This window comes from Coregonus lavaretus, assembly GCF_964263955.1.
Source record: "Coregonus lavaretus genome assembly, contig: HAP1_SCAFFOLD_4488, whole genome shotgun sequence".
NCBI classification, from domain to species: domain Eukaryota; kingdom Metazoa; phylum Chordata; class Actinopteri; order Salmoniformes; family Salmonidae; genus Coregonus; species Coregonus lavaretus.
In genome coordinates, this window is record NW_028162759.1 from 6,578 (window position 1) to 20,633 (window position 14,056).

The 14,056-nt window shown below is 47.0% G+C and overlaps 1 protein-coding gene across 1 annotated transcript in view; it reads right to left on the reverse strand.

Moving 5' to 3' along the window:
* Positions 1–7,308: 7,308 nt before the first annotated feature.
* The window catches only part of LOC311118921 (dedicator of cytokinesis protein 1-like), a gene marked incomplete at both ends in the record, with an annotated part of 35,769 nt that continues 29,021 nt past the window's right edge, over positions 7,309–14,056 (reverse strand). Inside the window, 2 exons of the mRNA XM_084193672.1 lie at positions 7,309–7,392; positions 8,548–8,724. Coding sequence (XP_084049798.1) covers positions 7,309–7,392; positions 8,548–8,724 — 261 coding nt within the window. The remainder of the gene's footprint in view (positions 7,393–8,547; positions 8,725–14,056) is intronic.

Genomic DNA, 14,056 nt, shown 5'->3' on the forward strand with positions numbered 1-14,056 from the left:
CATCATACGTTCTGTTGCTACTGTTCCAATCATACGTTCTGTTGCTACTGTTCCAATCATACGTTCTGTTGCTACTGTTCCAATCATACGTTCTGTTGCTACTGTTCCAATCATACATTCTGTTGCTACTGTTCCCATCATACGTTCTTTTAATACTGTTCCAATCATACGTTCTGTTGCTACTGTTCCATCATACGTTCTGTTGCTACTGTTCCAATCATACGTTCTGTTGCTACTGTTCCAATCATACATTCTGTTGCTACTGTTCCCATCATACGTTCTTTTGCTACTGTTCCAATCATACGTTCTTTTGCTACTGTTCCATCAGACGTTCTGTTGCTACTGTTCCCATCATACGTTCTGTTGCTACAGTTCCATCAGACGTTCTGTTGCTACAGTTCCAATCATACGTTCTGTTGCTACTGTTCCCATCATACGTTCTGTTGCTACTGTTCCATCAATACGTTCTGTTGCTACTGTTACATCATACGTTCTGTTGCTACTGTTCCCATCATACGTTCTGTTGCTACTGTTCCCATCATACGTTCTGTTGCTACTGTTCCATCAATACGTTCTGTTGCTACTGTTACATCATACGTTCTGTTGCTACTGTTCCCATCATACGTTCTGTTGCTACTGTTCCCATCATACGTTCTGTTGCTACTGTTCCCATCATACGTTCTGTTGCTACTGTTCCCATCATACGTTCTGTTGCTACTGTTCCAATCATACGTTCTGTTGCTACTGTTCCAATCATACGTTCTGTTGCTACTGTTTCAATTAGACGTTCTGTTGCTACTGTTCCCATCATACGTTCTGTTGCTACTGTTCCATCATACGTTCTGTTGCTACTGTTCCATCATACGTTCTGTTGCTAGAGTTCCTATCATACGTTCTGTTGCTAGAGTTCCCATCATACGTTCTGTTGCTACTGTTCCCATCATACGTTCTGTTGCTACTGTTCCCATCATACGTTCTGTTCTGTTCCCATCATACGTTCTGTTGCTACTGTTCCAATCATACGTTCTGTTGCTACTGTTCCCATCATACGTTCTGTTGCTACTGTTCCAATCATACGTTCTGTTGCTACTGTTTCAATTAGACGTTCTGTTGCTACTGTTCCCATCATACGTTCTGTTGCTACTGTTCCATCATACGTTCTGTTGCTACTGTTCCTATCATACGTTCTGTTGCTACTGTTCCAATCAGACGTTCTGTTGCTACTGTTCCCATCACATTATGACATGCTGCAGGGATCACTCAACAATGATCACAAATATGTGATCCCTACGCGTCAAAGGGTTAAGCGGGCGTACATTGGATTATGGTCATTGTAGTTAATTACCACTTTTTCTGCGCTAAACTATGTAGAATATTGGCCTGTTGGAAACTACAACTCCTCACTACATCGCACAGTTCAGGATCTGATTTATCTCTACAGAAACTGCACATCAAGCTCACAGACTAAAAACTAAATGGAATTTAAATAATTTAATGGATGTTGGTCAATTAGTTGTTAGAAAATGAAAAATAACCGACATTTCGGTTAATCGCTGAGAGGGAGAGAGGAGGAAGAGAGGGAGAGAGGAGGAAGAGAGATGGAAGAGATGAGGAAGAGAGGGAGAGAGGAGGAAGAGAGGAGGAAGAGGGGGAGAGAGGAGGAAGAGCGGGAGGAGGAAGGGAGGGAGAGAGGAGGAAGAGAGGGAGAGGAGGAAGAGAGGGAGAGGAGGAAGAGAGGGAGAGAGGAAGCAGGGAGGGAGAGAGGAGGCAGGGAGGGAGAGAGGAGGAAGAGAGGGAGAGAGGAGGAAGAGAGGGAGAGAGGAGGAAGAGAGGGAGAGGAGGGAGAGGAGGAAGAGAGGGAGAGAGGAGGAAGAGAGGGAGAGAGGAGGCAGGGAGGGAGAGAGGAGGCAGGGAGGGAGAGAGGAGGCAGGGAGGGAGAGAGGAGGCAGGGAGGGAGAGAGGAGGAAGAGGAAGGAGGATGAAAGGAGAGAAGGTTATTGATCTACGAGGCTGTGCTACAATGAGCTGATTAAAGCCCTGCCGTGTGTGGGTGTGTGTGTAAACACTCCCTCCAGGCCTTTGAGGGTGCGGAGCAGGCAGAAGCATCATGCTGTTATTTTACTCTTCAGTTTCACATGGAACTCTAACTTTAGAATAGAATGCTTGGAACTACAGAATGCTTTAGAACTGTAGAATGCTTCTGCCTGGAACTTTAACAAACACGGTTCTGTGTTGAGTTCCGTTAGCGTCATCTGGGAGGGGATTTGTGTAGTTCATTAGGATCCCCATTAGATACTGCACATGCAGGAGCTACTCTTCCTGGGGTCTACATAAAATGTGCAAATTCATGACAAAGTACAGAACAGTTATAGACAAGAGCAACATAAGATATTACATTAAATTCAAAATAAAAAATAAAAATAAGAGTTATATATAGGAACCAAGAGATAACAAAAATACTATTTACACAGTTCACATATACAGTTGAAGTCAGACGTTTACATACGCCATAGCCAAATACATTTAAACTCAGTTTTTCACAATATCTGACATTTAATCCTAGTAAAGATTCCCTGTCTTAGGTCAGTTAGGATCACCACTTTATTTTAAGAATGTGAAATGTCAGAATAATAGTAGAGAGAATGATTTATTTCAGCTTTTATTTCTTTCATCACATTCCCAGTGGGTCAGAAGTTTACATACACTCAATTAGTATTCGGTAGCATTGCCTTTAAATTGTTTAACTTGGGTCAAACGTTTTGGGTAGCCTTCTACAAGCATCCCACAATAAATTGGGTGAATTTTGGCCCATTCCTCCTGACAGAGCTGGTGGAACTGTGTCAGGTTTGTAGGCCTCCTTGCTCGCACACGCTTTTTCAGTTCTGCCCACAAATGTTCTATAGGACTGAGGTCAGGGCTTTGTGATGGCCACTCCAATACCTTGACTTGTTGTCCTTAAGCCATTTTGCCACAACTATGGAAGTATGCTTGGGGTCATTGTCCATTCGGAAGACCCATTTGTGACCAAGCTTTAACTTCCTGACAGATGTCTTGAGATGTTGCTTGAATATATCCACATAATTTTCCTTCCTCATGATGCCATCTATTTTGTGAAGTGCACCAGTCCCTCCTGCAGCAAAGCAACCCCACAGCATGATGCTGCCACCCCCGTTCTTCACGGTTGGGATGGTGTTCTTCGGCTTGCAAGCACTCCCTTTTTCCTCCAAACATAACGATGGTCATTATGGCCAAACAGTTCTATTTTTGTTTCATCAGACCAGAGGACATTTCTTCAAAAGGTACGATCTTTGTCCCCATGTGCAGTTGCAAACCGTAGTCTGGCTTTTTTATGGCGGTTTTGGAGCAGTGGCTTCTTCCTTGCTGAGCGGCCTTTCAGGTTATGTCGATATAGGACTCGTTTTACTGTGGATATAGATACTTTTGTACCTGTTTCTTCCAGCATCTTCACAAGGTCCTTTATTGTTGTTCTGGGATTGATTTGCACTTTTCGCACCAAAGTACGTTCATCTCTAGGAGACAGAACGCGTCTCCTTCCTGAGTGGTACGACGGCTGCGTAGTCCCATGGTGTTTATACTTGCATAGTATTGTTTGTGGTCCTCTGTAGCTCAGCTGGTAGAGCACGGCGCTTGTAACGCCCAGGTAGTGGGTTCGATCCCCGGGACCACCCATACACAAAAATGTATGCGCACATGACTGTAAGTCGCTTTGGATAAAAGCGTCTGCTAAATGGCATATTAATTAATAATATTAATTGTACAGATGAACGTCGTACCTTCAGGCGTTTGGAAATTGCTCCCAAGGATGAACCAGACTTTTGGAGGTCTACAATTTATTTTCTGAGGTCTAGGCTGATTTCTTTTGATTTTCCCATGATGTCAAGCAAAGAGGCACTGAGTTTGAAGGTAGGCCTTGAAATACATCCACAGGTACACATCCAATTGACTCAAATGATGTCAATTAGCCTATCAGAAGCTTCTAAACCATGACATAATTTTCTGGAATTTTCCAAGCTGTTTAAAGGCACAGTCAACTTAGTGTATGTAAACTTCTGACCCACCGGAATTGTGATACAGTGAATTATAAGTGAAATAATCGGTCTGTAAACAATTGTTGGAAAAATTACTTGTGTCATGCATAAAGTAGATGTCCTAACCGACTTGCCAAAACTATAGTTTGTTAACAAAAAAAGTGTGGAGTGGTTGAAAAACAAGTTTTAATGACTCCAACCTAAGTGTATGTTAACTTCCGACTTCAACTATACATAACATACTATTATATACGGTACAGTTCAAATAAATGTTCAGAAAGAGGAGAGGCGCTGTGATAGAGTATGTTTTTTTTATTCGTTTTTTTTTTAAAGCTAAACTTGCTTTTTGCCTGAGTAACCTCAGGCAATTACCTATCAGCAATGGGATAAGGCTTTTTCATGCACGACACAGCCTGTGTGTTCCCTTCTCAGCTATAGCTGTTCTGTTCAAATAGAATCTTCAGAGACATTGTTCTGCTGCAGTGACCACAGGGCCAGAAGAAAATGCCGTGCCACATACAACATACACAGTAATCTCCATCCCCCTAGTTTACTTTTCAGAAAACAAAAACAGGTTTTATACCATATAGACATACATATCAATGGAGGCAGGTGGAGAGAGAAATCAGAGGACGAGATCATTGTAATGCGTTTGATACCATTCCATTCATTCCATTCCAGCCATTCCAATGAGCCTGTCCTCCAATTTAAAGTGACGCCAACCTCCACTGGTACACATGAGGGGTTAACCATTCTGATGGGTTGCCTAGATGCAGCTTAGTGTCAGTCTTAATTAACCCGCTAAGGTCTAAGGACCCGGGGCTGGGTTTCTACTAAGCTAACATATGGAATTGTTTTAAGCAGCCAGATCACCTGTGATACAAGTCAGTAATCGACGCCCATCCATGTCTGAGAACGTCAGGAGATGACGTGGAAACTGGCTACTAGGGTCAATAGTGAGTGTTTTTACCTTAAAGTAGGTTCCGGTTTTGTTTGGCGGATGGTCGTAAGCATCCAGCGATAGTAAGTTGCTTTTGAGATCTTTGTTTTAAGACTATCCCTAACCCTAAGTACCCTATAAGTATTCAGACCCTTTACTCAGTGCTTTGTTGAAGCAACTTTGGCAGTGACTACAGCATCGAGTCTTCTTGGGTACGACGCTACAAGCTTGGCACACCTGTATTTGGGGAGTTTCTCCCATTCTTCTCTGTAGATCCCCTCAAGCTCTGTCAGGTTGGATGGGGAGCGTCGCTGCACAGCTATTTTCAGGTCTCTCCAGAGATGTTCGATTGGGTTCAAGTCCGGGCTCTGGCTGGGCCACTCAAGGACATTCAGAGACTTGTCCCGAAGCCACTCCTGCGTTGTCTTGGCTGTGTGCTTAGGGTCATTGTCCTGTTGGAAGGTGAACCTTCGCCCCAGTCTGAGGTCCTGAGTGCTCTAGAGCAGGTTTTCATCATGGATCTCTCTGTACTTTGCTCCGTTCACCTTTCACTCAATCCTGACTAGTCTCCCAGTCCCTGAAAAACATACCCACAGCATGATGCTGCCACCATCATGCTTCACCGTATTGATGGTGCCAGGTTTCCTCCAGACGTGATGCTTGGCATTCAGGCCAAAGAGTTCAATCTTGGTTTCATCAGACCAGAGAATCTTGTTTCTCATGGTCTGAGAGTCTTTAGGTGCCTTTTGGCAAACTCCAAGCGGGCTGTCATGTGCCTTTTACTGAGGAGTGGCTTCCGTCTGGCCACTCTACCATAAAGGCCTGATTGTTGGAGTGCTCCAGAAATGGTTGTCCTTCTGGAAGGTTCTCCCATCTCCACAGAGGAACTCTGGTGCTCTGTCAGAGTGAACATCGGGTTTTTGGGAACCTCTCTGATCAAGGCTCTCACATGCACTGTCAACTGTGGGACCTTATATAGACAGGTGTGCACTTTTCCAAATCATGTCCAATCAATTGAATTTACCACAGGTGGACTCCAATCAAATGTAGAAACATCTCAAGGATGATCAATTGAAACAGGAAGCACCTGAGCTCAATTTCGAGTCTCATAGCAAAGGATCTGAATACTTATGTAAATAATGTATTTCTGTTTTGTATTTGTAATAAATTAGCAACATTTTCTAAAAACCTGTTTTCACTTTGTCATTATGGGGTATGGTGTAGATTGATGAGGATTTTGTATTTTTTAAATCCATTTTGGAATAGGGGCCTGAATACTTTCCGAAGGCACTGTATATCCATATACTGTATACTTCCTGGTTCATTGTTTAAACTGGTACCGGGCTACCTTCAGACGAGTCGCGAGGCCTGTGGGCGTCCTAGAGCAAAACAACAGACATGCATGTGTTCCTGAGAGTCTCTCCTGTTCACAGAGGGTCATATTAGTGTGTAGCCCAAACAGTTCGGACGCTACAGACGATTTCATCAGAAGACCGATTTTCGGGATCTCTCCGTGTCTGACAAACACCGCTGTAGCTTTGCCACCTTCCACCGCAGATGCGGAAGGCTGACATTGGCGGATGGAGATGCATTTAAGACGGATTTTCATGGGGATTTTTGTATTATGCTAATTACATTTCCATGGGGCGATGACATGGACTCTAGGTCAACTGCCAGGCGATGAGGACATGGCCTCTAGGTTAACTGCCAGGCGATGAGGACATGGCCACTAGGTTAACTGCCAGGCGATGAGGACATGGCCACTAGGTTAACTGCCAGGCGATGAGGACATGGCCTCTAGGTTAACTGCCAGGCGATGAGGACATGGACTCTAGGTCAACTGCCAGGCGATGAGGACATGGACTCTAGGTCAACTGCCAGGCGATGAGGACATGGACTCTAGGTTAACTGCCAGGCGATGAGAACATGGACTCTAGGTTAACTGCCAGGCGATGAGGACATGGCCTCTAGGTTAACTGCCAGGCGATGAGGACATGGCCTCTAGGTTAACTGCCAGGCGATAAGGACATGGCCTCTAGGTTAACTGCCAGGCGATGAGGACATGGACTCTAGGTTAACTGCCAGGCGATTAAGACTTTCAGTGTGTGTGTATGAGTAGAGCATGAGCTTGCAACGCAAGGAACGTGGGTTTGATTCCCGCTGGGGCAACCCATATGAATGTATGCAAGCAGTACTGTAAGTCTCTTTGGATAAAAGTGTCTGCTGAATGGCATAATGTTTATATGTTATGTGTGTGTGTGGCAATCTAATCTGCCAGGGGATGAGGTCTTTCAGTGTATGTGTGTGTGTCAGTCTAACCTGCCAAGCAATGAGGTCTTTCAGTTTGCCCAGTTTCTCCTGGTCCTCAGGGTGATCCTTTTGGTACTTCTCTGTGAAGAACGCCTGCAGAGAGGAGAGGAGAGAGGACAGAGAGGAGACGAGAGTGGAGACAGGAGAGGAGAGAGGAGATAAGAGAGAGAAGAGAGGGGAGGTGGAGAGGGGAGAGAGGAGGGGAGAGAGGAGAGGAGAGGTGGAGAGGGGAACGAGAGTAGGGGAGAGGAGAGGAGAGGAGAGGAGAGGAGAGGAGAGGAGAGGAGAGGAGAGGAGAGGAGAGGAGAAAGGAGAGAGGAGAGAGAGCAGGGGAGAAAGGAGAGAGGAGGGGAGAGATGAGAGGTGGAGAGGGGAGAGAGAGGAGGGGAGAAAGGAGAGAGGAGAGAGAGTAGGGGAGAGAGTAGAGGTGGAGAGAGGAGAGGTGGAGAGAGGAGAGAGAGGAGAGGTGGAGAGAGGAGAGAGAGGAGGGGAGAGAGGAGAGGAGAGAGGAGAGGAGGAGAGGAGATGGAGGGGAGAGAGGAGAGGTGGAGAGAGGAGAGAGAGGAGATGGGAGGGTGGAGAGGGGAGAGAGGGTGGAAGGAAGAGAGAGGGTGGAGAGAGGAGAGGAGAGGGGTGAGAGGGGGAAGGAAGAGAGGAGAGGTGGAGAGGGGAGAGAGAGGAGGGGAGAGAGGAGAGGGAGGGGAGAGGTGGAGAGAGGAGAGAGAGGAGAAGTGAGGGTGGAGAGGGTGGAGAGAAGAGAGAGGGTGGAGAGAGGAGAGGGGTGAGAGGGGGAGGGAAGAGAGGAGAGGTGGAGAGGGGAGAGAGAAGGGGAGAGAGGAGAGAGGAGGGGAGAGAGGAGAGAGAGGTGGGGAGAGAGGAGAGAGGAGGGGAGAGAGGAGAGAGAGGAGGGGAGAGAGGAGAGAGGGGTGGGGAGAGAGGAGAGAGAGGAGGGGACAGAGGGTGGAGAGTGGGTGGAGAGAGGAAGAGAGAGAGGGTGGAGAGAGGAGGAGAAGTCAGAACTCATTACAGTAACAATCTTTTATGTCTCCTGTATGAAATAGGTTGTATTTTTCTACATGGGGAAGATGTTCCAAACCACTATGATCAGATAGTTCAAACAAACTATGGTTGTTATTTTGGGTTCATAATAAATGACTAAAGCTGTTATTAGGTGTTGGGTTGATAATAAATGACTAAAGCTGTATTCATTAGCTAAGTAAGGTAGAAAAAAGTGAAATGCTACTGTACCTTCTCGTAGTTGGTGAAGCCACCCATGACAGCGGGGTCCACGATGCCGTTGAGCAGCATGGAGAGGGGGTTGATGGGAAGGTTGGAGTCATTCAGGTGACGCTGCACCATGTTGCTGATCTTCTCATTGGTCAGTTGCATTGTCTCCATGGCATTCTCCAATGGGCTGATCTCCTCCTGAACACAGGAAGCAGGAAGTAAAGAACACCAGGAAGGGTCAAAGTTCATATTAATTTCAAGTTGAGGTTAATCTGTGAGTGAGAGCCAGTATAACAACAGGACGTCTACACGAGGGGATCTGATGTCTGAATCTCTGGGACAGATTGGTGATGGCAACGGTAGAACGTGTGTGGATTGTCTTGAGTAAATTACAGTTGAAACATTGATGCATTGTTTTCTCCTACTTTTAGAAGGATCTGTGTGACTGCCTGGCAGGGCGACACATCTCCAATCTGCAGTGAATCCCAACCTGACTAGCCTCTTTAAGACAGGCATCAGATGGAAGGATTTAGAAAGACTATGGGCGCAATAGGAATGTAAAGGTAATTTCTGATTGAGCCGACATATGCAGCGTTTACCGTGAACGCAGTCTCCCCTAAAGCGGTAACATTGCCTTTAAATGTCAATCACGCTGTAACGCTGAACATCTGCGATACGGATTGAATAAAGCCCTAGGACGTGGGGGGGGGGGGGGAATAATATACCGTGGGGGACCTGCCCTATTCCCAGCTCATCTGCGTAACAATATACCGTGGGGGACCTGCCCTGTTCCCAGCTCATCTGGGTGACACTATACCATGGGGGACCTGCCCTGTTCCCAGCTCATCTGGGTGACAATATACCGTGGGGGACCTGCCCTGTTCCCAGCTCATCTGGGTGACAATATACCGTGGGGGACCTGCCCTGTTCCCAGCTCATCTGGGTGACAATATACCGTGGGGGACCTGCCCTGTTCCCAGCTCATCTGGGTGACAATATACCGTGGGGGACCTGCCCTGTTCCCAGCTCATCTGGGTGACAATATACCGTGGGGGACCTGCCCTGTTCCCAGCTCATCTGGGTGACAATATACCGTGGGGGACCTGCCCTGTTCCCAGCTCATCTGGGTGACAATATACCGTGGGGGACCTGCCCTGTTCCCAGCTCATCTGGGTGACAATATACCGTGGGGGACCTGCCCTGTTCCCAGCTCATCTGGGTGACAATATACCGTGGGGGACCTGCCCTGTTCCCAGCTCATCTGGGTGACAATATACCGTGGGTGACCTGCACTGTTCCCAGCTCATCTGGGTGACAATATACCATGGGGGACCTGCCCTGTTCCCAGCTCATCTGGGTGACAATATACCGTGGGGGACCTGCCCTGTTCCCAGCTCATCTGGGTGACAATATACCGTGGGGGACCTGCCCTGTTCCCAGCTCATCTGGGTGACAATATACCGTGGGGGACCTGCCCTGTTCCCAGCTCATCTGGGTGACAATATACCGTGGGGGACCTGCCCTGTTCCCAGCTCATCTGGGTGAAAATATACCGTGGGGGACCTGCCCTGTTCCCAGCTCATCTGGGTGACAATATACCATGGGGGACCTGCCCTGTTCCCAGCTCATCTGGGTGACAATATACCGTGGGGGACCTGCCCTGTTCCCAGCTCATCTGGGTGACAATATACCGTGGGGGACCTGCCCTGTTCCCAGCTCATCTGGGTGACAATATACCGTGGGGGACCTGCCCTGTTCCCAGCTCATCTGGGTGACAATATACCGTGGGGGACCTGCCCTGTTCCCAGCTCATCTGGGTGACAATATACCGTGGGGGACCTGCCCTGTTCCCAGCTCATCTGGGTGACAATATACCGGGGGGACCTGCCCTGTTCCCAGCTCATCTGGGTGACAATATACCATGGGGGACCTGCCCTGTTCCCAGCTCATCTGGGTGACAATATACAGTGGGGGACCTGCCCTGTTCCCAGCTCATCTGGGTGACAATATACCGTGGGGGACCTGCCCTGTTCCCAGCTCATCTGGGTGACAATATACCATGGGGGACCTGCCCTGTTCCCAGCTCATCTGGGTGACAATATGCCGTGGGGGACCTGCCCTGTTCCCAGCTCATCTGGGTGACAATATACCGTGGGGGACCTGCCCTGTTCCCAGCTCATCTGGGTGACAATATACCGTGGGGGACCTGCCCTGTTCCCAGCTCATCTGGGTGACAATATACCGTGGGGGACCTGCCCTGTTCCCAGCTCATCTGGGTGACAATATACCATGGGGGACCTGCCCTGTTCCCAGCTCATCTGGGTGACAATATACCGTGGGGGACCTGCCCTGTTCCCAGCTCATCTGGGTGACAATATACCGTGGGGGACCTGCCCTGTTCCCAGCTCATCTGGGTGACAATATACCATGGGGGACCTGCCCTGTTCCCAGCTCATCTGGGTGACAATATACCATGGGGGACCTGCCCTGTTCCCAGCTCATCTGGGTGACAATACGCCGTGGATGGAGCAACACCCAGACAGGACACACTAGATATGGTTGGTTTCTACTGCAGCAACACCCAGACAGGACACACTAGATATGGTTGGTTCCTACTGCAGCAACACCCAGACAGGACACACTCGATATGGTTGGTTTCTACTGCAGCAACACCCAGACAGGACACACTAGATATGGTTGGTTTCTACTGCAGCAACACCCAGACAGGACACACTAGATATGGTTGGTTTCTACTGCAGCAACACCCAGACAGGACACACTAGATATGGTTGGTTTCTACTGCAGCAACACCCAGACAGGACACACTAGATATGGTTGGTTACTACTGCAGCAACACCCAGACAGGACACACTAGATATGGTTGGTTCCTACTGCAGCAACACCCAGACAGGACAAACTCGATATGGTTGGTTCTACTGCAGCAACACCCAGACAGGATACACTAGATATGGTTGGTTTCTACTGCAGCAACACCCAGACAGGACACACTAGATATGGTTGGTTACTACTGCAGCAACACCCAGACAGGACACACTAGATATGATTGGTTTCTACTGCAGCAACACCCAGACAGGACACACTAGATATGGTTGGTTTCTACTGCAGCAACACCCAGACAGGACACACTAGATATGGTTGGTTACTACTGCAGCAACACCCAGACAGGACACACTAGATATGGTTGGTTTCTACTGCAGCAACACCCAGACAGGACACACTAGATATGGTTGGTTACTACTGCAGCAACACCCAGACAGGACACACTAGATATGGTTGATTGTCTACTGCAGCAACACCCAGACAGGACACACTAGATATGGTTGGTTACTACTGCAGCAACACCCAGACAGGACACACTCGATATGGTTGGTTTCTACTGCAGCAACACCCAGACAGGACACACTAGATATGGTTGGTTTCTACTGCAGCAACACCCAGACAGGACACACTAGATATGGTTGGTTTCTACTGCAACACCCAGACAGGACATACTAGATATGGTTGGTTCTACTGCAGCAACACCCAGACAGGACACACTAGATATGGTTGGTTCCTACTGCAGCAACACCCAGACAGGACACACTAGATATGGTTGGTTTCTACTGCAGCAACACCCAGACAGGACAAACTAGATATGGTTGGTTCCTACTGCAGCAACACCCAGACAGGACACACTAGATATGGTTGGTTACTACTGCAGCAACACCCAGACAGGACACACTAGATATGGTTGATTGTGTACTGCAGCAGAGATAGTAGAGAGAGAGTCAAGAGAGATAAAGAGAGAGATAGTAGAGACAGAGTAGAGAGAGAGATAGTAGAGAGAGAGATAGTAGAGAGGGAGATATTAGAGAGAGAGTAAGTAGAGAGATGGAGATAGTAGAGAGATAGTAGAGGAAGATAGTAGAGAGAGTAGATGAGATAGTAGAGAGAGAGAGTATATAGATAGTAGAGAGAGATAGAGCGAAATAGTAGAGATAGTGACAGTACAGAGATATTTGAGAAATAGTAGAGAGAGATTATAGAGGGAGACTATAATGAGAGAGAGAGAGATAGTAGAGAGAGACAGTAGGGAGAGATAGTAGAGAGAGAGAGTAGTGTGAGACAAAGAGAGATAGTAGCGAGAGATAGTAGAGAGGGAAATAGTAGAGAGAAATAGTAGAGAGAGGGGGACAGAGAGAAATATGGTAGAGAGAAAGATTGTAGAGAGAGGGAGACAGTAGAGAGATATATATATTAGAGAGAGAGAGAGAGATATGGAGATAGTAGAGATTGTAGAGAGAGTAGATAGAGAGATAGTGAGTGATAGTAGAGAGATAGCAGAGAGAGAGAGAGAGAGTAGAGAGATAGTAGAGAGATAGAGCGAAATAGTAGAGAGAGATAGTACAGAGATATTAAAGAAATAGTAGAGAGAGATTATAGAGGGAGATTATAATGAGAGAGAGATAGTAGAGAGACAGTAGGGAGAGATAGTAGAGAGAGAGAGTAGTTGGAGACAGAGAGAGATAGTAGGGAGATATAGTAGTAGAGAGAGAGTAGTTGGAGACAGAGAGAGATAGTAGCGAGAGATAGCAGAGAGAGAGATAGTAGAGAGGGAGATAGTAGAGAGAGGTAGTAGAGAGAGATAGTAGAGAGGTACTAGAGAGATAGATAGATAGAGAGATAGTAGAGCGAGAGATAGTAGAGTGAGACACTAGAGAGATAGTAGAGAGGTACTAGAGAGATAGATAGATAGAGAGATAGTAGAGCGAGAGATAGTAGAGCGAGACACTAGAGAGATAGTAGAGAGAGATAGTAGAGAGAGACAGTAGAGAGAGAGATAGTAGAGTGAGAAAGTAGAGATAGAGATAGTACAGAGATATTAGAGAGAAATAGTATAGAGGGAGAGAGAGACAGTAGAGAGAGAGAGAGAGAGTAGTGAGAGACAGAGAGATAGTAGCGAGAGATAGTAGAGCGAGGGATAGTAGAGAGGTAGTCGAGAGAGTGTGATAGTAGAGAGAGAGATCGTAGAGAGAGAGAGTTATATTGAGGCAGAGAAAGTAGAGAGAGACAGAGAGACTAGACTAATTTAATTCTCTACTCGTTTCTCTTTCTCTCTCCCTTTACTCTCTCTCTCTCTCTCTCTCTCTCACACACACACACACACACACACACACACACACACACACACACACACCAGGGTGCTATTATGAACAAAGAATGAAATAATAATTACTCAGACATTGTGTTCATGTGAAAAGGCTATAGAAATATAGGAGATGCTTAAGGGACTTTAAACAGTAAAAGGTAAATCGATGAGCAGCGCTGGCAGTGGAAAGTGTGTATGTCTGTACTGCCGTCTACACAGGTTAAGTGGACAAAATCAGATCGATCCACTGCGGTAGCCACAGATCCTGATTTGATTAGTAATGTCTGCTTGGCGCCCAAGCTCATCACACTCACTGGAGACCGACTTGACGTTGACACACACACACACACACACTCACAGTCACACACACACAGACACACA